At 36.9% G+C, this 24202-nt stretch overlaps 1 protein-coding gene across 1 annotated transcript; it reads left to right on the forward strand.

The window, feature by feature from the left end:
* The first annotated feature begins 4883 nt into the window (after positions 1–4883).
* On the forward strand, positions 4884–22315 carry LOC139712518 (uncharacterized). The gene is made up of 3 exons (XM_071624333.1): positions 4884–5637; positions 20629–20774; positions 21836–22315. Exons 1-3 carry the CDS (start codon positions 5133–5135, stop codon positions 22313–22315), a joined length of 1131 nt encoding a protein of 376 aa, XP_071480434.1. The 5' UTR covers positions 4884–5132.
* Positions 22316–24202: the final 1887 nt, after the last annotated feature.

The raw sequence follows: 24202 nt of genomic DNA on the forward strand, positions 1-24202 counted from the left end.
ACAAGGCTGATCGATGAGGAGAAGCGAGCCCGTTTTTCAAAGGGTAGGAATGTATTACATACAATGAAACACGTTCATTGTCTGCTAAGGAACGAAAGAAATCATAGCTGGCCCTGCAAACATCAATAAAATGAAAAAAAAATCAGTAATGCTACTTTTTACCATTCACATCACCGAACTTTTGTTATGAGTATATCGTATAGCAAATAATTCAAATGGCATAGAAAGAGTCCATCACAATGGTTTGTGCAAATCCCAATCAACAATATAATGTACTAGTTATCAGTTACATCCACAGTGTCTTGACATGCAGTTTTTTGTGGGTTTTTTTGTGTGGCTTGTTTGTTTGTTTTTTTTTTTAACAACAGAGCGTTTCTTTTGATTACTACTGTAAAGTATTTTAAAAGCGTTTGCTTGTACATGTAATAAATTATCAACGTGGTAAACATTGTTGTTCATTCACAATGTATCATTCTTAAAGAGTTGATGAAATATTGAATTTGTATCATTGACCTCTGTGTATTATTGTCACATTTCCCAGTTTCGTGTGTTTGTTTGTGTGTCTAAGCAGGGGCTGAATAGTATGCAAGCGAGTATACATCTTCTTTGTTCTTTTAGTGCCAATATTTTGTTGTTTATAATCCGATATTTAATTGTGTACTTTTGTGATAATGAAGAATGGAATAAACACAATATTTTCCCCATTTCAGTGTGTTAAAAAAGGAAGTGATTTAATTCCATTAATTCGAGAAACACTCCACTTCGTGTAATGTGAAATGTGAACACTGAAGTACAAGTCCGTGTGATGTTATGTGTTTCAGGTGTGTTTTTTTTTTTCTTTGCTTGTGTAATTCATGTAATACTATGTTAGTGCATTTTTGTTCTTTTTGAGGGAAAAAAGTGTCTCCATGTTGTGACAGGACCCTGATAAGTCATGAGTAATTCTTTTGTCGGCTTTATTGATTTTGTCTTTGTTACTCCAGTGGCGCGTTTCCTACTCGACCGTCTATGGGCCGACCTCTCAAAAGGTACCGTTATGGTGTTTAATTGGCGGCAAACCTCTCATACAGCGGCTATCTGGAGACACACAATTACTGTTCGTTGACTTTGATCGCATCTCCGCCTATTTTAAGGAACGGGACAGTACTCCGACGTTCAAGTTGAAAGTGTCATAGGTCACCCCGGGCACGTTTGATGTGGCAACGCCACCAAGGGACTCAATTGGATTTTGGTTTGGTTGAAGTACCGGTCTATGCCATCAATCCAAACAGAGGGGTGAATACCGGGCGCTCATTAAGTCCAATGAATTTTACGACTCTTCCTAAACAATTTGCAGCAACGGTGCATTGTTTGCGTTGTTAGCGGTATCGCGTCACTTTATTGGCGTGTACGTGCAAGCTGTGTGTAATGATACCTTCTTCATCTGTTAATGTTGGAAGTATTTCCGCTTTCTTGTGTGCTTCGATATGAGAATTGTAATGTAATTTCTGTAAAGCCTTTGGTTTTTCAAGTAATGAGGTAAATTTTGTAGACCACACCCATTCATGGCAAAGAAAAGGTCAAGTATGGGACCATGTGAACACCTGTTTGCCTGCTCATTATCTGTAATAATGACTGTACTCTAGATTTCCATCTGATCTTATAATTCTGTTGTAGTTATCTTTTGTCTAAAATATAATGTATATTGGTTACTAGTATAGGACTGTATTGTATAGTTCATTTGATGATATGTTTAAATCTTTTACCAAACAATCGAAATGAATATATAGAACGCTCACTGACAAAGTATGATGTATTTATAATGCAACTTGAATAACTTGATCATAGGGTGGATTGATTTTGTACGTATATTCATGTCTTGTTTTCTTGTGGAAATGGCTGTAGCTAGTAAAACAAGAGAATTAATATTACAAAGCAATTACTGAAGTAACCACTGGAAAGTTCGCCATATACAAGAAATAGCGTTCGTGGTATAAATGAATGTTTCACCTCTACGCAAAGAGATCATGTCAAGTTTACATCTATCACACCAACGGCATATTTGCTCTGTCGTATATTACAGTATTGTTCGAGGCTAAAAGGTACTTTTCCTAAATCATCAAGAAAAGTGACTGGCTACTTGAAAACTGTTGTCACGTTCACAAGAGGTTATTCAGTATCATCTGAAGGTTTGTTCAAACATTTTGGACTAACTAAGGCATGTCTAAAAGTATATGAAAACTCTTCAATAGCTGCTGGTTTGTTGTAAAGTTGCATTACCTCGTTTTCCCCACTTCTACACTAAAATTATTTCAGAGTCTTTAAACAAACAGTACGGCATTAATGTGGCAAATCGTATTCTATGTTTTGCTCCGTGTGTCATTGCATTGTTTATATAGTATGTAACTTGAGAGCTAGTAAACCGTAAAAAAATATAGTGCCAATTAGATGAACAGTCTCTGCATCCATACGTGGAACAGTGAGAAGTGACTGTAATGCTACTACAGTAAGTGAGTGTTCATTGAGCCTCTTGTGATAATGGGTATATGGGCGTCTGAATGACTTTACAACCCTTATTTATGGCCGCCATCTTTGTGCAGACTTGGCACCTTTCAAGGAATTTGCTACAGTTTCGCCCACCTTTAGGGTGTTTAGGACACGGGGGCTGACCATATCATGTTCACTTCATTGGTCATCTAACAAATTTTCGAGCTTGCAATAGCATCTTCGAGTAAAGTCGGCAGCATCGTAGCTATGGTGACATTGTTGAAACAATAACAAACCGTGAAACATTGTGCTAGAATGATTGCGATCTATCATGTTGCAGCATCCATGGACTTCAGTAACTACTGTTGACTAAAATAGTCAGAACATTTGTATGTTTATTTATAGTGTACATAAACATAAAATTACAATGTTTGTCTCTAATTCTTTATTTTATGAAATTTGCTGATTTGCTTGGTTTAATCATAATAATGTATATATTAAATTTTCTAATCGTCTGGGGGTCTATTTCACAAGCTGAGCTTCCAAGTAGACCCATCCGCTTTGTATTATTGGTATATGCATTACAATTTGTATATGATATAATGTATTTTCTTTCCTTCTTCCCAAATGGAATTTATATAGTATGATATGACATGTACTTGAATGATTTGTGTATTATGAATATGATAAATCTAAAAAAAACAACAACAACTAGTGTTTATAAAGTGAAACGAATGATGATGAACACTATGATTCAAATACAGGTTTTGCGAGCACAATAAATTTCCTTTTCTGTAGTGCACTTCTGTCTTGTAAGGTAACTTCTTGGCGCATTTTATTTTTGGTAGTCAATGTCTTAAACTGGATGTTATTTTGTCCCACAAGAAGGCATATATTCTAAAATCGGGGGGGGGGGATTTTCGGAAGATGTACATGTTTACTTGTGGAACAAAATATTTAGGTCCGACAGTCATTATCTACTGTGCCATATCGTGGTGGCGAGTGAGACCTACTTCGTCAACATTGGTTTTTGTTGTTGGTTTTTTACAGTTTGAATGAGCTTTTAATGCCATGGACAGAATACGCCTAGTTGATATCACGTATTTGGCGGGAAAGAATCAACATTTATATCCTCAATGGTTATGCATAATAACGCTGGATAGATGGGACACACCGGTATCGGGGGAAGGGGGCATTTCATCAAGTTCATCAAGCGTCTTGTCAGATTTTTTTCCGACAAATTTGCTCTCAGCCAGTCAGATGCAAGGATTTCAGTAGCTTAAAGCAGTTTGTTAGAAAAAATATCTGAAAATTTGCGTGATGAGATGCCTCCAAGAGCAAAATATGTGCTCCTGAGAAAATTATTGTTCGTGAAAATTAAAGCTTATCAATGCTGATTTTTCTCTTACCATGGGGAATAAAGTCGCTTTCGCTGGATTTTGTCGATACAACATCTTGTCGAATAAAACTATTTACAATATTGAAACGATTGAATTGCATCGCATTCAATAATCCAGTGTTATTGCTGAAAGAAAAACTATATCAAGCATTACAGCTCTCATAAAAGCTCTGTGCATTAACCAAATGTACAAAATAATGATCATCGGGTGTCGGGCCATTGTGCGACGAGGCTTTAGTTCCGTTTCGTCATCACGGTTTTCTACGAGTATGCAAATTAGCGCGCAAGCCACACGCCCATTAAAAATCTCATTAGCGCCTTTCTAGATGTTATGCCGTCACCACATCTTTGTACGATGGACATGTATCGGCGCTTTTGATGTTTCCAAATGAAGTACCTTTGATAGCTGCTCAACTTGGACAAATTAAGCAAAGGAACAAAGTGAGTCTCTGTGAAGATATAAGGGACAGTATCCTCATGGTATTTTCATCATTTGAACTTAGACGCCCAGCAGCAAAGGGTCTGTTTTGAACTTCTGTTTGCTAAAAACTTGAACAGGTAATAACCGCGGACTCGACACACCTGAGCCAATCGACACCTGTGCTTGAGAAACTGTCATAAAAGCTATGGGCTACCATTTCTCGAGTCGTGCTCTCCAAGGCACTAATTTCCTCGAAGATTTCGCTGTGTAAGTTTGCCATCATAAATTGAGACGGATCTGCATCCTCCACTGAAGCTCAACTCGCTGTACAAGGACTTGCCGCTCGAGCAGCTTCCAGTTGTGTGACTTGACAAGCTCCACGGCAGCATATGACGTTTATTGTAATCCTTTCAAAAGCTGAGCCAGTAAGACCTGGCCTAGACGTCACATGATCGACAGATATCTCTTTCGCAGAGCGTTCGTTTTAGTCGGTGTTGCGAGCGATATGAGAGTTGCATATTGGATGGAAAAGTTTGACAAAGGTAAACACGTCACCGAATATTTTACTCGTCGTTTGCGGTAATCGCAGCATTGGACAAGTTATAGTTACCTTTCTTTCAACGATTTCAAATTCCCGAGCTAGTTCATCATAGACATTATATCAAAAATCAGTCGTGCATGAACTTTCGAGTACGAAGTTTACGAAAAGGGCGGGTTTTGTTTTCATAGTAGTTTGGACATAAAATCTGTAATCGTTGGTAGAACGCCGCCGGCATCAACACGCCTATTGGTTGAGGGGTCATATAATATCGGTTGCCTCGTTGCAGAACTATAAAACCATATTTTATGATGACGCTCGAGTATCTGCACCCACAGCAGGCGGAGAGTATGTACCTCCACCCAACCGCCCCGGGAACCTTCCCGCAGCAGGGCCATCATCCTGCTCCGCATCATCAATTTTCCTCGGCCGAGTACTGGCAGCCCCTGCCTTTCCATGGGGTGACTGGAGGGGAGAGCGGCCAGACGGCGACCGCCTCGTCTCAACTCCAGCACAATTCGGGAGCGGGCTGGAGCACCAGTCTACCCGGGGCAATCTCGGCAACCTCAGTCGGCACGACGACGTCTGGAGATTGGCCGTACTTCCATCATCCGTCAACGAACTCGACAAGCGTATCGGGAGGGCCAACTACTGTATATTCCGGAAATGTAGATGATTTCTCGAACGGGCCTGGTCAATCACAAACATATACCAGTTCCGGTGGCATCCAGTCTGTTGCCCAAGCTCTTCATCGGCCTTTGAGAACGTACGACTGGATGAAAAGTTCTACATATCGCTTCAATCCACAAACAGGTAATTCTGTTTATTCTTGATGCAGACTCAAAAACATCCCACAAAATAGATCACGGTTCACATGCAGACCTCACACAAAAGGTCATCCACTTACGCGTTCTTGATTTCAATCGACTCTAAAAAAAAGCAATGGTTGTTTTTACGCTATACTGGAATAAAACATAAAATACCACGGAAAAGATGCTCACACAATGCTAGCTACTGCTAAATTTCTTCGAGACAAATGAGGTAATTATAACGTTCCTATTTCTTGTCCATATTTCAAGGTTAGTAAGAGATGTTCTAAAGATGTATGAACACTATTGAGGATAACAAATTTATATCACATGCGATATCCATGCATGATTATGTACGATTTTGCTAAACAAACGAACGACTAGATCATATCAAGAAAATTTCCGACTTGAATACTGAGTGCACTTTTTTTTCGGAGATATCTATATCTCATCTCAAAAGTTTATATTTTTTGTGGAAAGTTTAGGTTTTTTGTGGAAAGTTTACATAATACGGGGATAGATAATCATAGTTACAATGTATTGTACCTTCTTGAGAACAAACGCAATTTAAAAACAAACAAAAACACTTTCTGAAGAAGTTCTTCCTCTGTTTTAATTCACTTTAAATGACTTGATGGGGAATAGTAATCATGGGAATTTTCCACTTTTTCGTGATTTCAGTTTCTTTATCGACATATAGACACCAAAGCTATTATTTCTTCAAGCAGAGATTATTGGCCTACATATAAATCTAAGGCAAACGAATATGATTGTGAGCAGACTGGAAAAGGTTCGAGTGACGCATGGGGGTGACAACGACAAACGCACCAGCTGAGGAATTAAGATGAAAAACAAAATTATTATTATTATTATTATTGTTTTGCAAAAGTGTGCACAAAATTCACCAGCACAAATGTAGCATATCATGCTGATGTTCTTAAAGAGAAATCCACTTTTGAAAAGAAACTCGTATATTAAAGGACTAAAATACTTAGGGTGCATTGCATTCAAATTCTAAAATGCAATCATAGATTGATATATATTCTTATATTATATACACCGAGCACATAAATACAAATATATATACCTAGAATCAACAAAAATCAACGAAATGATCACCAACCAAGCAAGAAATCTAACACTCCTGAGATGACATTTTAAAGTTTTCCTCAAGATTTTCTATTTAAGTGCGCAGATGAAACTTACAAGTATGATTAGATTTTCTTTTCCAAAAAGTCAATTTCCCATTTCGTAAAATGTTTTTTTCCCAAGATACGAATTAAATTGGACTGAAAATTAGATTGATTCTCAGGCTATTAACATCGACGATGAACACAAAATATGGGGAAAGAATAATGACTACGGTAACTTAATCTTAACAAAAACAAACAAGCAATTCACAAGAGTCAGTTACAATTGCACAAAAATTACATTTAGCTGTCATGGCAAAAGAAATAACTGCACTCGAAAAGGTTGCCTTACCTTTTATGGTAAATGTAAAGATGAGTGAATCCCATTGCCATTTTCTTCTTGGTATCAAATGATTTTATCCGGGTCCGGGGTGACATAGCGTACCACGTTACTCATTTTGAGACACATCTCATTTTGAGGCACAGCAATCATTTTCTTCCTGCCAGTTGATATTCCACATGTGAAATTCAATTTTTGCTTAGTTGATAAGTTAAATACACTAACGAAGAATCAAAATATTGAAATGAATTGGATGCGATGCCCATTTTGATCGCCGTTCTACAAACTGAGAAGATGAGAGCGGTTGATACCAGTTTTGTTGACGGGGTTCGCGCCGCTGGCATCTCTGTGTCACACACACACACACTCGCCATTCTTGGCGCTCCCATAAAAGCAACGGATATATGGCTGCCAATAACAGTTTTATAATCCATACTGTGCGCTGAAAGGCTCTTTTATTGTACAATTTCCACTAGGTATTTTGACTAATACACGTTTTATTACTTCAGAGCTACTTTACATTCAGTCTCAATTATTCTACGTGCTGGTCTTTACGTGCTGAAGAAAGCTATTACTTATACTTCTTCACCTTGTAAAATGTCTTTTCTCGGAGTTAGCATTTACAGCCGAATGCTATCGAACGCTTAGCAAACATTCAAGTGAAGATCTAAAATCCCATTTATAATAACATAAAGCTATCATGCCAGCCACCCAACTCGATTAAAGGTGATAGCTTACAGCGATAAAAAGGAACAAACCTTAAAACTACGTTTTCTGTTTCCTAAATGTGCAAGATATAGAGACAAAGATTTCTTCCACTTTTTTCGAGGTCAGTTACAAAAAAAAAGACAAATGTAAATATAATCGCAGTGTGTTGATATAGGAGTTAATGCATGCATCAATACTTTTTGATGCAGGAGAAAACATAGAAAACTTTCTTTTCGTCAGAGAATGACGCGCACAGTTGTATTCATACACACGATGAGTGCGTTATTGTACATTCTCTTCAAGGAAAATATGGATATCATCGATAAATTTCGTCACTTGATACTTCGGAAGAAAGGACAAGACGTTTCTCTATGTCGAATACCATTAAAAAGATATGATGAATAAACTCTCGCATCATTTGTATTCGATACTTTTGATACTGACATCTTTTAACACTTTTGCCAAGCTTCCATCATCAGTGAATGAAATAGATAATTGCAATAAAATATGAACGATTGGGTTTTACTCCGACACCATGTTCCAAGACTTTCAGTGTCACTTGCGCAATTGTACAGATTGCAGTATATAATTGCAGTGGATCACATTACAGAGAAATCACTCAGTTAATGTAGTTGTAGATTACTTTATATAGAGACCACAATATTTTGATCTCACGATCTGACACTCTTTACTTCTCCTTCTGCCTCTAGCCTTTGTTCTTTCAACAGAATTCTTTCTTTCATTCACTTACTGGTAAACATTCCTGGATTGTTTCTTTTCTTCTTTATTTTTTGACTAATCGTCAGTGCCCTATTGTAGTTTAATTTCTTTGAGAGACGTAATAAATACTACAGTTGCTTGGAGTATTATTCCCTTTTTGAAGTCAAGGAAATGCATATCAAAATTGTAGAGACAATTAAATTTATATATGACCATGCGCAACGTGAATAATCTTTGAACATTTGCTATTGCAAAAGTAACTATAGGACGTTATCGTGAGATGATAATACTATATTCAAAATAAACGTACAAGAAGGGAATAAAACAGGGAGATCAAAACCAAAAGGAATTTCACTTTACAGCTTTGTGAACAAAGCTTGAGCAAACTGATGGAACTGTATTAAATAGTTCAACTTTTCTTCCGAAGTAGCACCCCATAATCAAAAGAATGAGTGTTTGTGTAATTATAAGGATGCATATTTAAAGGGGTAAGGCAGATATAAGTGTATTAAAGCATAACCGGCGAAAATTATTCAAAATAAAAGAGATGATCGACAGACTGACTGAGTGTGCGCAGATAATGTGATTAAAGAGAATAGGAGTTGGTTCAACGTTAGAAATCGATAAGAGACAGCGACTGTTTTCGGTGAAATTATAACCATTTTACAATGGATGCCTTTTACTTTCGTTGATTTCGTTAATTTCGCCTTTTACAGTGTTTTATGAGAAAAAGCGATCAATCTATGTTTCAGGTGATAAGACGGAGCGTGGTTTCACATAAATATTTACACAGGTGCCATATTTTTGTGTTTTTGCCCCGCCACCCTCTCCGCCCCTCCCCGCAACTAGAGTAAAATAATGTTCCATGATTAATCAAAGTGATTGTGAAAGCCGTTTACACTAAAAACAATAGTCTTCTCTCCCTGCTCCCCTTTACTCCGCAGCAATCATCACTGATCTTAAGATAACTTTTTCATAAACTTTAACTGAGACACTGAGGGAGGGGGGAGGGGAGGGGAGAGAAACTGACCTCTATTCTTTCTTTCTTTTTGAAGTCGCAATATTCAGAAAGGAAAAGAGCAAAATTAACCACAATGGTAGAAGGATCGAGCTTTTTTATCCTTTTTTTTGCCCTATAGTATAATGTTACAGAAAGTACAACGATTATATTACCTTGGTGGATGGCACCGCAAACTAACTAGCTTAACTTCCTTCATTATGGAAATACTGGCATACTTTTATTGTGTGCTCAAAGTGATGAAACCAAAAGTAACTGCGTAGTTTGTATATTTATACGTAGAAGATTTTAGAAGACTTTATTCGATATGATTTCTTTATGAAAATAAGATGTGCATCAGCACTTGACATACAACCATATATCTTGTGCGTATTGAGGCAGGGTTTTTTTTTTTTTTCTTGTGGTTGTACACTTTATGAGACGTCACGGCGAGAACTCTCAGAACGCTATTTAGACATTATAAATCCACAGGAGAGCGGTTGTAAAGCAATTTCCATGCAAGCTCGCTAATAGTAAGTATGTACGAGACCCTTCAACGTAACTACACCTGAAAAGAGTTTTATGATATAACAATTGGCAATTCGACCTATTTGCTGTAATTCGCAATTGCTACTATATGATGTTACAATGGGACTTGAGATTACAAGTATCGTTTAATTTGTTTTGTGTCAGCATCCTTCGATTGACTGAAGACAATTTCAAAGAACAATGTTTGGGAGTCAATGACTATAAATGTGCTTTATTACACCTCAGTGTCATGTGTGTATTTATTTTCACATTTGTTAACATCCGGGCTTGCAATATGCATCGACTCTTAAAGGGGAGTATAGTTTTGGTTGAGACCTAACTTTATGTTTCTAACATTTTTTTGGTGAGAAAATGAGAAACCTCTTATGGAATATGAAAGAGTAGGTGATTCCAAGAGGTATTCAAAGTTCTGTTGATGAAAATTGATTTTGAAGTGGCTAAGATGATATCCAAAACAGAGCAATCCTAATAAAAGGGGGAACCCACCTTTTATCAGGATCGCTTTGTTTTACTTTGTTTTCGGATGTCTCAGCCATTCCAAAACCGATTTTTATCTAATAAACTTTGAATTCCTCTTAGAATGGTATGCTCTGTATTATTTCATAAGTAGTTTCTTGGTATCTCGCACAACGTTAAAAGCCCAATCCTCATCTCTCCACCAGTACTATACCATCCCTTTAATTACTGATAGTCTTGTCAAAACAGCCAACTAGGGAAAATGGATATAATGATATTGATGTGTGATGGCAAACACAAATTAATTTAAGATTACATATTGAAAAATGGATAGCATCCTATGAAATCTAAAATTAACGTCTCAATATATCAGGCATCATCATAGTCCATGGAAGCTTACTGCATTTGAGTCAGTATAAGAGTTCGAAGTGTCCGGTACACCATAGTTTTGAAATGAATTTTAGGCTGATTTTCACGGGTCTTAGCATAAGCGTGCACCTACGACATTTTACCTCAGTTTTATTTTTCATACTAGTAGTATTCTTATATCATTTATCTTATTTTTTGTAGTACTTATACATAGTGTATATGTAAAAGAGCATGGCATCAATGCAAATTAAAAAGATAAGCCTCTGTTTGCTCAGATTGAAGTGAAACTAATAATTTATTGACGCTGGATACATTTTTTGATCAACTTCATTCCCAAAACCATAGACACACACACACACACACACACACATTAATAAACAAAATATATGCATTTTATATGTTCATTATATATATCATGACAGTTTGGGTAAATAATGATGATAATAATAATGATAGATAACAGTTATATAGCGCATAATGCTGACGTTTCTAAGTGCATTAATCCGAAAAAAAACAATAAATTTCAATACAGCATTATGTACATATAACAATATTATTATTCCACTGAAATTTGGCCTTGTAAATGCATTCTTGTTCAAGTTTCAGTTATTGATGTCTGATTATGCTTCTGCAGATGCTGATGCATGATTTCGTCCTGTTTGTCAGCTATACGTTCTTATCAAGTAGTCCTATTGTTCCTTCTGAATACTAGTAATACAACGGTATGACTAACTACTTAGTAGGCCTATATAAGATTATAGGGTACAAAAATGTATTATAATCAATGGTGAGGTACACCTTATCTGCAAGGAAAGAGGACATATTTCAAGAGTCAGAGACAGTGAAAATAAGGCAACAATTTGCTTCAAATCCCATCGAAATTCAAGCAAATGCTGCTGCGTCGTGAAAATTTGAATGCCAGGTTAATCAGCTAACGTCATCCCTGAAATCACCCTTTAGGTCATGCATGGTGTACATAGATTGTTGATCCAGTTAAACGTTTCATATAGTTTCAACGCAGAGCAACTTCAAGTAAGATATTTATTAACTTGTGTAGCTTGGAAGAATTTGTTTTCATGTTGTATATGGGGGTATAATGTTTTTCGTAAGCTTGGGAAAATACCAATGGCAGATAGAAAGATAGATAGATAGATAGATAGATAGATAAGTAAATAGATAAATAGATAAATAGATAAATGAATAATTGAATAAATAAATAAATAAATAGACAAATAAATAAATAGACAAATAAATAGAGAAAAGTGTCAAGTGACGTTAGAGTTGGGAACATAGCTAGATCAAACACTGTTGCCAGCAAAAATGTTTAAGTACGTTCCAAAACTTGCTCCAGACAACTGATGTAGCAGATAAGAATAAGTAAACTTATTTCTGACAAACTGAAAATAGAAATATAAAAGTGGTAAATGTTTCGACAAAAATGACAAAATTTAAAGTATCTCAGAAGTGGAGAGTCAAATTGTTCACAAAAGAGTGATATTGTGCCGAAATCACTCGTGCGCGCTAACTTTTCGAAGGGGATGTTGACGTCATATTACAAGTGTAACACTTACTGTACGCAAAACGGTGGAAAAATCCTGCTTTTGCTATCTATTTCTTATCAACTATACCACGCCCCACCTGAAAGTCGTGTTTGTTGTACATAATAGAGGAGATACAACGCAAGAATAAGTTTAAGCGACGTATACAAACTTTCTTTTTTAAATACAATTTCATTTTCTGGAAAGAAACTCGTAATGGAATGTGTATAGGCAGGTCAGTGTTATGATTGGGAGACGAGGACATTAACACTATTTCACATGCAGCAGTTACCAATATTACTGTTTTCTGAGCTTTCAGACCCTACAGCTTATTTTACATCCGATTTCAATGACACCCCTACCATCAGTGATTATTCACTTTAGATTTTAAATTATATAGCTAAAATGAACATGAACTTTATATGATTTTCTGCCATTTAAAGTCATCGCGAATTCTCACTGAAATCTTTTTGGTCAACTTGCATTTGTTTGTGGTCTAAATTCTCTCTCTGAAATTAGCTCATTCCTTGAGAAAAAGTAGAAAAGAATAAAGTAAAGGGTTCCCGTATAAGATAAATCGCCAAAAACATTTAACGTAAAAAAAATAATTCGATAAAAATGAAAGAAAATTAGAAGGTAGAGAAAGATTAAATACTGACATGAGAGAAACAAGAAGATTATGAATGTATAAATGTGTCATAATTTCTTTAAATTTCAAAGTTTGGTGGCCCGAAAAAAACCGAAAAAAAAAAACAAACAAACATAATTGTGTATCAGCCCGATATTAAGGGAAATAAGTAAACAAGACATGTTGAATCGTAGTAACCCGATCCGGCCACCCAAAGATAACCTTTTTGGAAGTTTAGTTGCCCGACATTTTTTAGTGGCCCCGGGCCACCTGGCCGCCGCTAATGTCGAGCCCTTCATAATATCACCATTGCGCGGTGGACAAGAAAAAATGCATCGACTGATTTCTTTTACTTATCGCCGCAAAAACAGTTAGATTGTCAGCCTTGTCGATGAAAATCCTCGTGCAAACAAGAGGTAACATGAAAATCTCGTTAGCGTGGTTAACGGTCAAATCATTAAACATGTCTGTTTGAGGACGCCAAATAATTGGCATTCTCTTCGCATTCCTGTTATCTGTTCCTATCTGTTTGTCGGTCCCCGTCTTTACCACCCCTATGACTTCGGGGACTCAAGTTTGACCATGACTGTAAGTTGTTCAATCTCATTCCTAGAAGGATTCGATAACTTTGATAGACGCATATAGAGTCTTCTCGTTTTAAAGAATGCAATTTTGGATTGCGAACTTCATTTGTGTAACAGCTTAGCGACTACAATTAAACCTGAAATAATGAATGTGATGTCAGTTGCTTTTATTAAATAATGATACGTTATCTTACTTTCATTTAAATAGAATTTTAGCAAATATGACAAAGAGGTGTAAAAACAGTGTGAAATACTCATGCAGGAATTATCACCTGGGCAGAGGCATCAGATGATTTTTGATGTTTCGTTAACTGCATTCATTGTTATTTGATACTGACAACAATGTGAGTTTGCATGAGCTTCTATGGGGTTAATCAAAGATGTTGCGAATTTTGATGCCTTCTACTTTGAAGCAGAGGAAATCGAAACTGTAATGAGAGTAAAATGTAAAGAAACGAATTTGCAGTTCAAAGTGATATCATTTATGGAAAATTAGAATATAGACAAAGCTCTTTGACTTATAAGAACAAGAAAATACGCATTGACCACAGGAACAATCTAAGTTCCTTTGTGTGGTAGTTTAGATTTTTTTTTTTTTTTGCTGATGCACTTTAACGAGGAAAATTTCTTGTTGTGATTAAGAGGGGTGGATTAAAATCATTTATTTTCTTCATGTTGATCCTATCCGTTGCTCCTCTCTCTCCCTCCTTAGTTTTCGTAGCATTCGTTGTGGTACAGAAAAATAAATGACACGCAATATTCTATATGTACTCTCTGCTAAAGTCTGGAGTAAAATAATAAGTTTGTAGCATTCCCCTGAAAAAACGTTGAGACAATTATGCACAGACCAAAACAATGGTGCTGTCTTTTTAGTGTATAAAGATAAATCAAATATAATCAGCCATTAGTACCTTCAAAATGAATAATACGAAATGTTCATATGGCCCTCTTTGTGCACAACTCATGGATAATGGCATAAGCTCAGTCGACGTCTGTCAACAAAAGTCTCCTACAGAAATGCCAGTGCTTGGGACTAACAAATATGATTTCTGGTTAATCAGTGTGACTGTAACACGTCTTCATGTAACTATAGGCCCTCTTCTTTCGCTGACACAGGCAGGAACTTCGATGATTTATTATCCCCAACTTGGTTAAACATTAAGCCAGTATTGACGAGAGGCCAATAAATCTTAGCCCTTCTTTGCCCGATACGCAAGAGCGGGGTGCCATAAAACTAAACCATTGAAAGGGGGCAAGGCGTAAGACCATGAATTAACTTCTTGTTGAGCACCTTGGAACAAAAATTACAGTTTTCATTTTCAGCATCACTCGTCCACTCTCAATTCAAATCAAGCCAGTCGCTTATGCTCAACAAGGAAGTCTGCTAAACTGTGGAAAGAACCGGGCCTACCAGGATGTTTCTTCTTCTTCTGTTTTTTTTTCGCCCGCATACGAACCCGTATGTTCATACAATCCACGCGACCTATCACCCAGGCAACGATTTTTTCCCTCTATTCATTTCCCTTGATTTCCCTCGTTTTGCTATAAGTAAACTATCTAAATATCGTTACGGGTGTTTTTTTTTTCTAAATTATAAAGCCACATAATTATATATCGTGTCTCGGATAATTGGTGTGTCTTCTCTTTTGCGAGAAAAGTCTCCCCTATACAGACGTCGCAAAGAACATTTGCCATGCACCTTTGATGATTAATCATTAATCCACGTTGTCATGTGACAAACATGTGGTAGTGCTTTAAAGCGGACTTTTTTTTCGAAATAAGATGTATGCAACAAATCAGTTTATATCTTGGCAAATATAGAGGAATACTTCTGATCGTCAAACTGCCAGTTATGCACTATGGTGTCCTTTTATTTGGTGTATGTAGAGCATAGATATTTTTCACTAAAGAACGTGATGCATTTCAGGTAGAAATTTGAGGTTCTTAACCCCTTTTATTTCTTTAAATTCCATGCGAGTTCCTGGAAAGCATTAATATAGATCGAGTGCAATCATTACTGCACTGCCTCTCTCAGAAAACCAAAGCAGACAGCATTTCGCAAGAGGGAGAAATAGAAACACGTAAGATGATGTATACACTGAATACGTAATATTCGTATACTACGAATCTTCGGAATTAGGGTCAACATCCTTTTGTGTGCAGTGATTCGCTGGCCTTGTTCTCAACGGGGTCATCCCACGAGCGGCCTACGAGCTCGACATCAACTAAAACAGGCCCACGAGCTAGACATTGAAAAAAGGTCAATCAATCATGCATTCACGAGTCATACTGCACACGGGCTCGACACCAACAAGTAAAACAGACCAAGCATCTAGACACTATGTAGAACAGGCCCATGAGCTAGAAACTAGGCAAACAAGGCCCATGGCCTCGTCACTACACAAATAAGGTCCATGAATTCGACACCAGGAAAAAAAAATCCACGAGCTCGACCCGTGATATCCTGTGGAGCTCATGGGCCTTTTTGTCTTTCGTCGAGCTTGTGGGTCTTGTTAGCCTGTATAGTGTCGATCTCTAGGGCCTTATTGGCCAAGTGTCTAGCTCGTGGGCCTTGTTCACTTAATAGTGTCCAGCTCGTGTGCTGTATTACTCGTGTGCTGTATTACCCGTGAGCTGTATAACTCGTGGGTGTCGAGCTCGTGACGCGCACCCGTTCTTAGCACCTGACCCTTTTTTAATTGTTTGCACATCTATATATAAGGTAAAATAGAGCCTACTGACCAGGGAAAATTCTTATTCAAAGGTTTTCTGGGATATCCAACACCTTTTATTCTTTTAGATAGTATATCCTGTTTTCTGACAGAGAATGACAAAATCGGGACACATGGATTTATATCACATGTTAGTAGTATTTGAGAAAAAATGGTCACAAGTTGCGCGACTTGCAGTATCACATTAACCATGCCTCCAAGTATGTGACAGTTCGTAATGGATGTTCTGGCGCAGGCCCCATTGAATGTTCTGCCACCATTTCGGGTGACGCTTCGAAAGGTACCCTAGTGTACCAACCAACATGGCCAAGCGTCATCCCAACGAATATGTCGTAAGAACAAAGGTGTAATAAGCTAGTATACTTTCAGATATATTCGGTGACATATCATTTTCTCTTTCTCGTTCGTTGAAGAACTATGTACTTCTGCAGTGAAAATTATTTTACCACATCTACATGATCGACTTTGTAATTTGATATATTTTCAATGATATTGACTAGTTTGTTTTAAAGGGATGGTACAGTATTGGTGGAGATGAGAATTGGGCTTTTAACTTTTTGCAAGATACCAAGAAAACACTTACGAAATAGTACAGTGCATACCATTTTAGGAGGAATTCAAAGTTTATTCGATGAAAATCGGGTTTGGAATGACGGGAACATCCAAAAACAAAGTAAAAGAAAGCGATCGTAACAAAGTGTGGGTCCCACACTTTACTAGAATCGCTCTGTTTTGGATATCTCAGCCATTTCAAAACCAATTTTCATCAAATAAATGTTGAATTCCTCGTGGAATTACCCGCCCTTTCATATTTCACAAGAGGTTTCTCATTATCTCACAAAAAAATTTTAGAAACCTGAAATCAGGTCTCAACCAAAACTATACGATCCCTTTAAGCTGATGAAGAACTGCTTACCCTAAAATGTACGAGCATAGTTATGACCATCTTACGAGAAGTCCGATTTCGTTACTATGTTGACAACGCTGTTGCGTGGGTGTTTTGGAAAGTGTCTAGAAAATAATAAATTAGTAATTCGATTGTCTAGAAGGAACAATTTATCGTAATTTTACTCTCCAAACTAATTTGGAATGAAACATTAATCGCATGCCATCCTGACTTTAAATTCGTCACTCATAACAGGGAATGATTCATGACTAACATGATTTCGTACAAACAGATATCTAGAGGCCTACTTTATTCATGCTATTAGTGCGACGTATAAATTCAGGTTGCTATTGTGTGAAAAGAAATGATTGGGGAAGCATTTCATTGTATCTAAACACGAATATAGCAATTGAATCATAGAATATCTATACTTTAAAGATTTTCAAATGACTTAACAAAAGATCCATGTGTGACTGATAATGGTATTATTATGATACTGTGCAAATCCTAAACCTCTTTCTTTTGTGATAAGAATATTTGATTTAACCTTGTCATAGTACAAAGAACATAATCAATAACAATTTGAATAGCGACCAGTAGTTTGAGATTCATAACATGATTGAAGGTAATCATGATAAAATTTGTTCTCTTCTGGTTCTTACCTGATATTACTATCTCACTGTGCTTCGGAAAGAATAGGCTAGACGTTTTTCGGAAATTGTTGCACCATCCGTAGTGTGTAAATCAACAAAAACACAGAATTTTAAAAAGCATTTATTTTGTTGACCATCCGTTGCTGTCGTCATTTCAATAATAAATTCCTTTCCATTGCACCTTTTCCTTTCAAATTTGGAAATTAAGTTTTTATGAAACGTTTAAGTCTCTGTTGTCTAGCTTGCATTTACAAAATAATTACATGTATTACGATGGCCGGTCTGCAATCGACGCATTGTTACTAGCTTAAGTCTCTATTTGACATGAAGTAACGTGACATAACACTGGAGTCCACTGTCATATAAGCAAGACGTCTCGATTATTGAAATCATAATAGTTATGAGTTCATAGTCGGCAAGAGACAGAAATTATCGATAATGTCGTAAATGCGTTGTAAACTAGATTTATGATAAAGATATGCTCAACATTTTGTTTGTCATTGGAGGCTCTGTTAAGTTTCACTGTTCCTCCGTCAAAGTAAAAATGCCTTACTATTCTTTAAATCTTGTTCTTAGTGTAAACGTCAAAAATTCACTTATCTCATTATTTCAAGAATATATACCAAACAAAATTGAGATGATTTAATGCTGAGAATAGTTGGTTTCGTAATCAGCGAGAGTAAAAACTTTTTATAAGCACCGTAAACGGGAAGCTTTCTCAAGCATTAACGTGAATTCAGCGAAAGCAAAAGGATTAATGAAATAAATCTTTGAACGTTTGGGGAACACTCAAAAGTTATTGATAGTCATACTATGATTTGACAAAGTTTCAAAGTTTAAGTACAGCAGCCGAGCACTTGACGTATAGCTCCTTGGAAAATATTACTCTTATCGTATTTCAGTTTGTGTTTTCAAAAAACCAAATGGAAGTTTTTAGGAGTCTTTGTATATTTTCTGGATATCGTTACACTATTGTAACAAAACATTTTTTTCAAAATCTCATATGGAGAGGTCGGAAATGGACTTATAACCATAACTTTAATGATAATTTCTAGTTCATTAGTTGTCCGATTTTCCTCATTCACTGATAAAATTTGGTAATCTTTTTGCTTTCACTAATGATCACATCACACACAGTTTGGGACAACTCATCTTATAATGTCAAATTTAAACATCGATATTGTGGGGAATTTCACATGACATTGAACACTTCCTCGAGTTTCCAAGCCGTCCCTAGCTCTCCTACTTTACTCACATACAATGGTGTTTAACAAGCTGTTAGAAATGGAAGTATTGGAAGTATTTCAGGTATAAGTCAGTGTAGCATTCTGGGATGGAACAATGGAGACATCAAATAAAGATGTAATCGAAACTGTTCGACCATCTGTAAATCATTGCACAAGAAGTCCATCCAGGGGGGCGTTTCATCAACGAGTTCGTCGGAGATTTCACCGACAAATTTGCTATCAGCCAATCAGACCAAGGATTTCATTAGCTTTTAACAGTTGTCAGTGTAAATCCTTGCGTCTGATTGGCTGATAGCAAATTTGTCGGTGAAATCTCCGACGAACTCGTTGATGAAACGCCCCCCTGCTGGCATGCTACCAACCATTCAAGAAAGAATCTTCATCAGCATAGTTAAGGCTTATCATGGATGTCACGTTTTCTGTTCAACAAATTCATATTCAATTTGTGTGTGCGTGCAGTAGCTGAGTGTGTGATTTAGCTCTTTCATGATGACGTCTTTTGAACTTCTCGAGTAATATATCACCAGAGACATTATCTACACGTTGCCCTGTCGGCGCTATTGTTCTGCAAAATTGGCTTGATATTCAAATGATGTGAATATTACCAAAACACACACACAAGACACACAAACCTACAAAATCTTACACATTAAAACAGAAAACAAACTCCCAACTCGCATTTTCACTCTCTTGCTCAAAGAAAAAGTTTCCATCTAAAATTTGCTTTAATTAGAAGAAGATGATATAGCCACTATACATGTAATGGTTTACTTTAACATGTCAAAGTTAAAGTTAGCACAGCACAATTAAGAAAACAATTGCAATTTTGTTAAATTTCCGAGGTAAAATACAAAGGACTGTACATGGCATTATTTAGAACATGACTTCTTACCTCTGACACTTCTTTATATTTTTTATATCTTTGACACTTTCACCTCTGTCATTTGTACGTGGCTTCCCCTTATATAAGGGTCAAGATAGGGAAAACAGATTCACGATTTATCAAAAGGCAACCACAATGGCCACGATTACGTTTATTGTAGTCAACGGATTATGCATATTTCGGACGCCTTTATGCTCATAACGTCGGCAAGCAAACATTCTGACGCTAGCATGCAAAAGGAATTACGGCCTGGCGCTATTACTTATAACTAAAGTGTAAACCATGGTTCTTATGTTAACTTCTTTTATGAACTCATGCCGACATGTCTGGAGCATACAGCCAGGAAAGAGGGGGTTTTCAAGTTTCAACAGATGTGGCAGCTTGTCCAAAATCAATTTTCACTTACATGATATTGTTAAAACTCTTGCAAAATAATGTTACTACTCGTTATCTAGAAAGCTAAGGAATCATTAAGACCAAAAAAAAAAATGTTCTAGATTTGCTATCTTTCTGTTTTCTTAAAATTCAAACAAAGAGGTGACCTTTCGGCATTTTCTGACCATGTTTCTAAGCAGGCAAAACTCGGACCAAGGATAAGTACCGGGTCGTGTACACTGACCACCAGCGACTGGAGTTGGAGAAAGAGTTCCATTACAGCCGCTATATCACAATCAGACGAAAGAGTGAACTTGCCTTGGCATTGGGCCTCTCTGAACGACAGGTGAGAACTTAAAATTTATGTGGATACTTTGACAGGCCTCGTGACAAGAACTTGACGGGCAATTTAAACATTAAGATGGGAAAATCAACTGCAGTAGGCATAGCTTAACTTTGAAATAATCGTTCAAACAAAGACTACCTGCGCGAAGACGGTTTTAAGAAGGGAAAAAAGCGAACCCCCACAAACGGAAGCGGATATTATTATGAAAATGTACTGTTGTTTTAAATATGAATTTGAACCGTTAGTGTTTATACAAAAATTCATGAGTACTCGTTCCAAGCTCACGAGTGGTAGATTTTTTCCCACATATTTCTCTTTTGATATCGTTATCCCGTAATGAGCAATGTATAGCTTACTTTATGAGAAAGAAATCAAGATGTCGCTATCAAATCCGTTAGGTCGTAAAAAAAAACAACAAAACAAATAAAATGGCAATACATAATGATGCATGCACACTATCCTTTTCTTATAATCAAGTTACAAACACGATTTTAAGAAGAACTTTAACCTTCAATTATTCTTCATTAATCTTAACTGAGGTTATACACAAACACCACCAGTCTTTAAAAAAACATAATGAAGTTATGAGAACATCAACAAACATAATAGTTATGATCTCTCTAAGTGCAGCAGTTGCAATCATTATATTTTTATGTCAAATATATGTACAATTATAATCATATGAATTTATAAGTTGTCCATATCTCGATTAAGCTTTTTTTATTATTTTCATGAAATGGGGAGAAAACCAAGCTTCTTTTTTTTTTTTGAATAAGGGTATATTTAGTATCTGTAGGTAATAAATATAGTCTCTCATAAAGTTTATTTATTCACTGTTATGTCGAAGTTTCATGTCTATCATTCCTTTGGAAAACATTTTGATCATCTTAAAGTATATCATGAATAATGGAATAGAAACAGAAAAGTGCATGTTCCTCATTTCTTGTGTAAACAGTACAAGTTACATTCATGTCAAATTTGATATATTTTTTTCTTATGCTCCTATTGCCCCAGTGCAATGCAAACACAATGACGATGTCACTGTTACTTGCCTATCTCAGGTGAAAATCTGGTTTCAAAATCGTCGCGCCAAAGAAAGAAAGATGACAAAGAAAATGAAACTACAAGATAGCCAGTCGCAGCCACAGCAGCAACAAACACAGCAACATCGGCAACAATCGGAGGAGAGAACCTCCCAACAGCAGAAGGATTACAACCACAACCATCAACAACAACACACCCACAACCAACATCACCACATCCACAGCATTTCACACTCCGGCAACTCTCAAGCTCTCACCGACACCAAACCCAAGCTGCCTATCACGTCATTACCAACCCCCATCAGTAAAACCGCCACCCTGTCACCCATCGCGTCAACTCCGCATACCGACATTGTTGAAGCTGCCGTGTGCGGAACGCTGACTGCCGGTGACGCCGTCAGCTCGGGCCCAATAGGGCAGAGCTCGCTTCACATTCCAATTACGGACTCTGACGTTGTGAACATGCTGAACGTTAAAACGCCTTCTCTGCAGGCATAATTCCTGCGCGTTTGATGCATGCTTACACAACGTCAGAGATGGAAACATGAAAAAAAAAACTTCCTATAAGAAACTGAGCGGCGGAGAGGAGTATTAATCATTCCGTTGTAGTTTGTCATAAATTGGTGCTCATGTGAATATAAGCCGTGCTTCTCGACCTTTTTTTAAAAAACTTGAGACCCATTTTGGCTACTATATTTTTTAAGGCCCAGTAAGACCTGCGAGAGCTTCGCGTCCCTCTGGTGGAGAAGCAGGGAATACAAGGATACCCGCGCAGATGGGCTGCAACCCCCCCCCCCCCCCCCCCTGCACACATACGTTTGGTTTATCAAAAAGAATCTTACAAGTTACAAGCTCACAGTACCCCATGATTTTCCGGGCTTGAATTCCACCCCACCATCAAGAGAGGTAAAACGCCCCTCCCCCATCCCCGCACGTAAAAAAAAAAAAAAAAAAAAAACGTTTCGCGGCCCCTACTACATGTACATGTATATGGAATAAACGTGGAAACACTTTTCAAATCGGAGCACAATGATATTCTTCATAATGAAGAAGTGCAGGTTCTTAAAGATACTGAAATTTGATAACTGTACCTTTTTGCTGTTTAAATTTCATTCGTTTGAGTGTTTCACACTCTGTATAGATTCGAATTTTTTTCCCTACAGCGCAGCGCACACTACCGTATGCTAAAATAGAAAAGATTGGAGTCCAAGAGTTAATCGCGATTTATCTGTGCCCTTGTACCGTTTAGTTGAGACGTAGAGTTTCGAGAACGCAAGAAATTCCTGTTGGGGGAAATGTTTGTGAAAGCTATCAGGCATGCAGATTTACTGGTGCAAACCCTCTGAAATTGCAAAGTACCCAATCGGTGCCAATCAGAGATTTTTCATATCAAAATCCAGTAAACATTTAGAAACTTTAAGGTTTAATGAAATCACAATACATCTTGTGTCAAGTAAGGTACTTGGTTCTCAGATACCTCGGAAGATGCAACCATTGTAGACTAGATTTAGAAGTATTTTATTCATTTTGCATGTAGTTATCATAAGATGCAACAAGTTTATGAATGTTAACATGGGTATGTTATGACCCATCATGTGGATTTCCATACTTTAAGAGGCTTGGCCGGGCAAAGCTATATCAGTCGAGACTGTTTGAACAAAACAGATATTTGATTGAAAACCTTGTATATAGTGTATGATATGAAACAGACTTATGTATATATACAGGATTCGATTTTGTGTTTGTCCTATATTTCTCTTTGTCTTTGTAGTTCCAATCTTACATTGTCTTAAGCTATACAGCCGGGTTCCAGCGATTGTGTACTTCGTGGATAAGTATGCTTACATAACATAAAATCATGCACATTTCTGGACATTTCATGTACTCTTGTATCATAATACTTGTTTCATGTAGCTCTAAGGATAAAAAGTGTAGGATATCTCATGCATCTCAGCATACTTCACGTGCTTGTATCATATTCCTTCGCTGGTAGGGAAGTGAGAGTTGTAGAATGTGTCTTATTGTAATCCGAACTTGTAATTATAGTGTAAACTATATAGAGCAAACTTTCATAAATGCTCGGTTAAGGCATACAGCCACCTGCGGCATAAGAAGGAGCGAGAGGGCTTTCTTCTTTCGACGGTGAAACTGATATTAATTATGAAGCGTAGACGCTAATCACATTAGCTCATGCGCAAAACTTGATACTAAGAAGAGGGCCTCTACAAATATGCAGAAGATAAATTGACAATGGATGTTTGTTTAAAAGGTTTCTACCTGAAAATTAATGTATCTGTATGTAGATTTATAATTATGACAAATTTAAGTGACAAACATTGCATAGATAGACGATAGATGATTGTACGTAGTTTTTTCTTCGTTTAG

Source organism: Diadema antillarum, unplaced genomic scaffold (assembly GCF_040938485.1).
Source record: "Diadema antillarum isolate AM-2024a unplaced genomic scaffold, OU_Dant_1.0 seq00001815_RagTag, whole genome shotgun sequence".
In the NCBI taxonomy this organism is placed as follows: domain Eukaryota; kingdom Metazoa; phylum Echinodermata; class Echinoidea; order Diadematoida; family Diadematidae; genus Diadema; species Diadema antillarum.

Coding starts and splice junctions, on each gene's coding strand:
- LOC139712518 (XM_071624333.1), top strand. CDS start 5,133: ATGATGACGCTCGAGTATCTGCACCCACAGCAGGCGGAGAGTATGTAC. Junction 5,638..20,628: donor TCGCTTCAATCCACAAACAG/GTAATTCTGTTT, acceptor GTTTCTAAGCAG/GCAAAACTCGGACCAAGGAT. Junction 20,775..21,835: donor TGGGCCTCTCTGAACGACAG/GTGAGAACTTAA, acceptor TGCCTATCTCAG/GTGAAAATCTGGTTTCAAAA.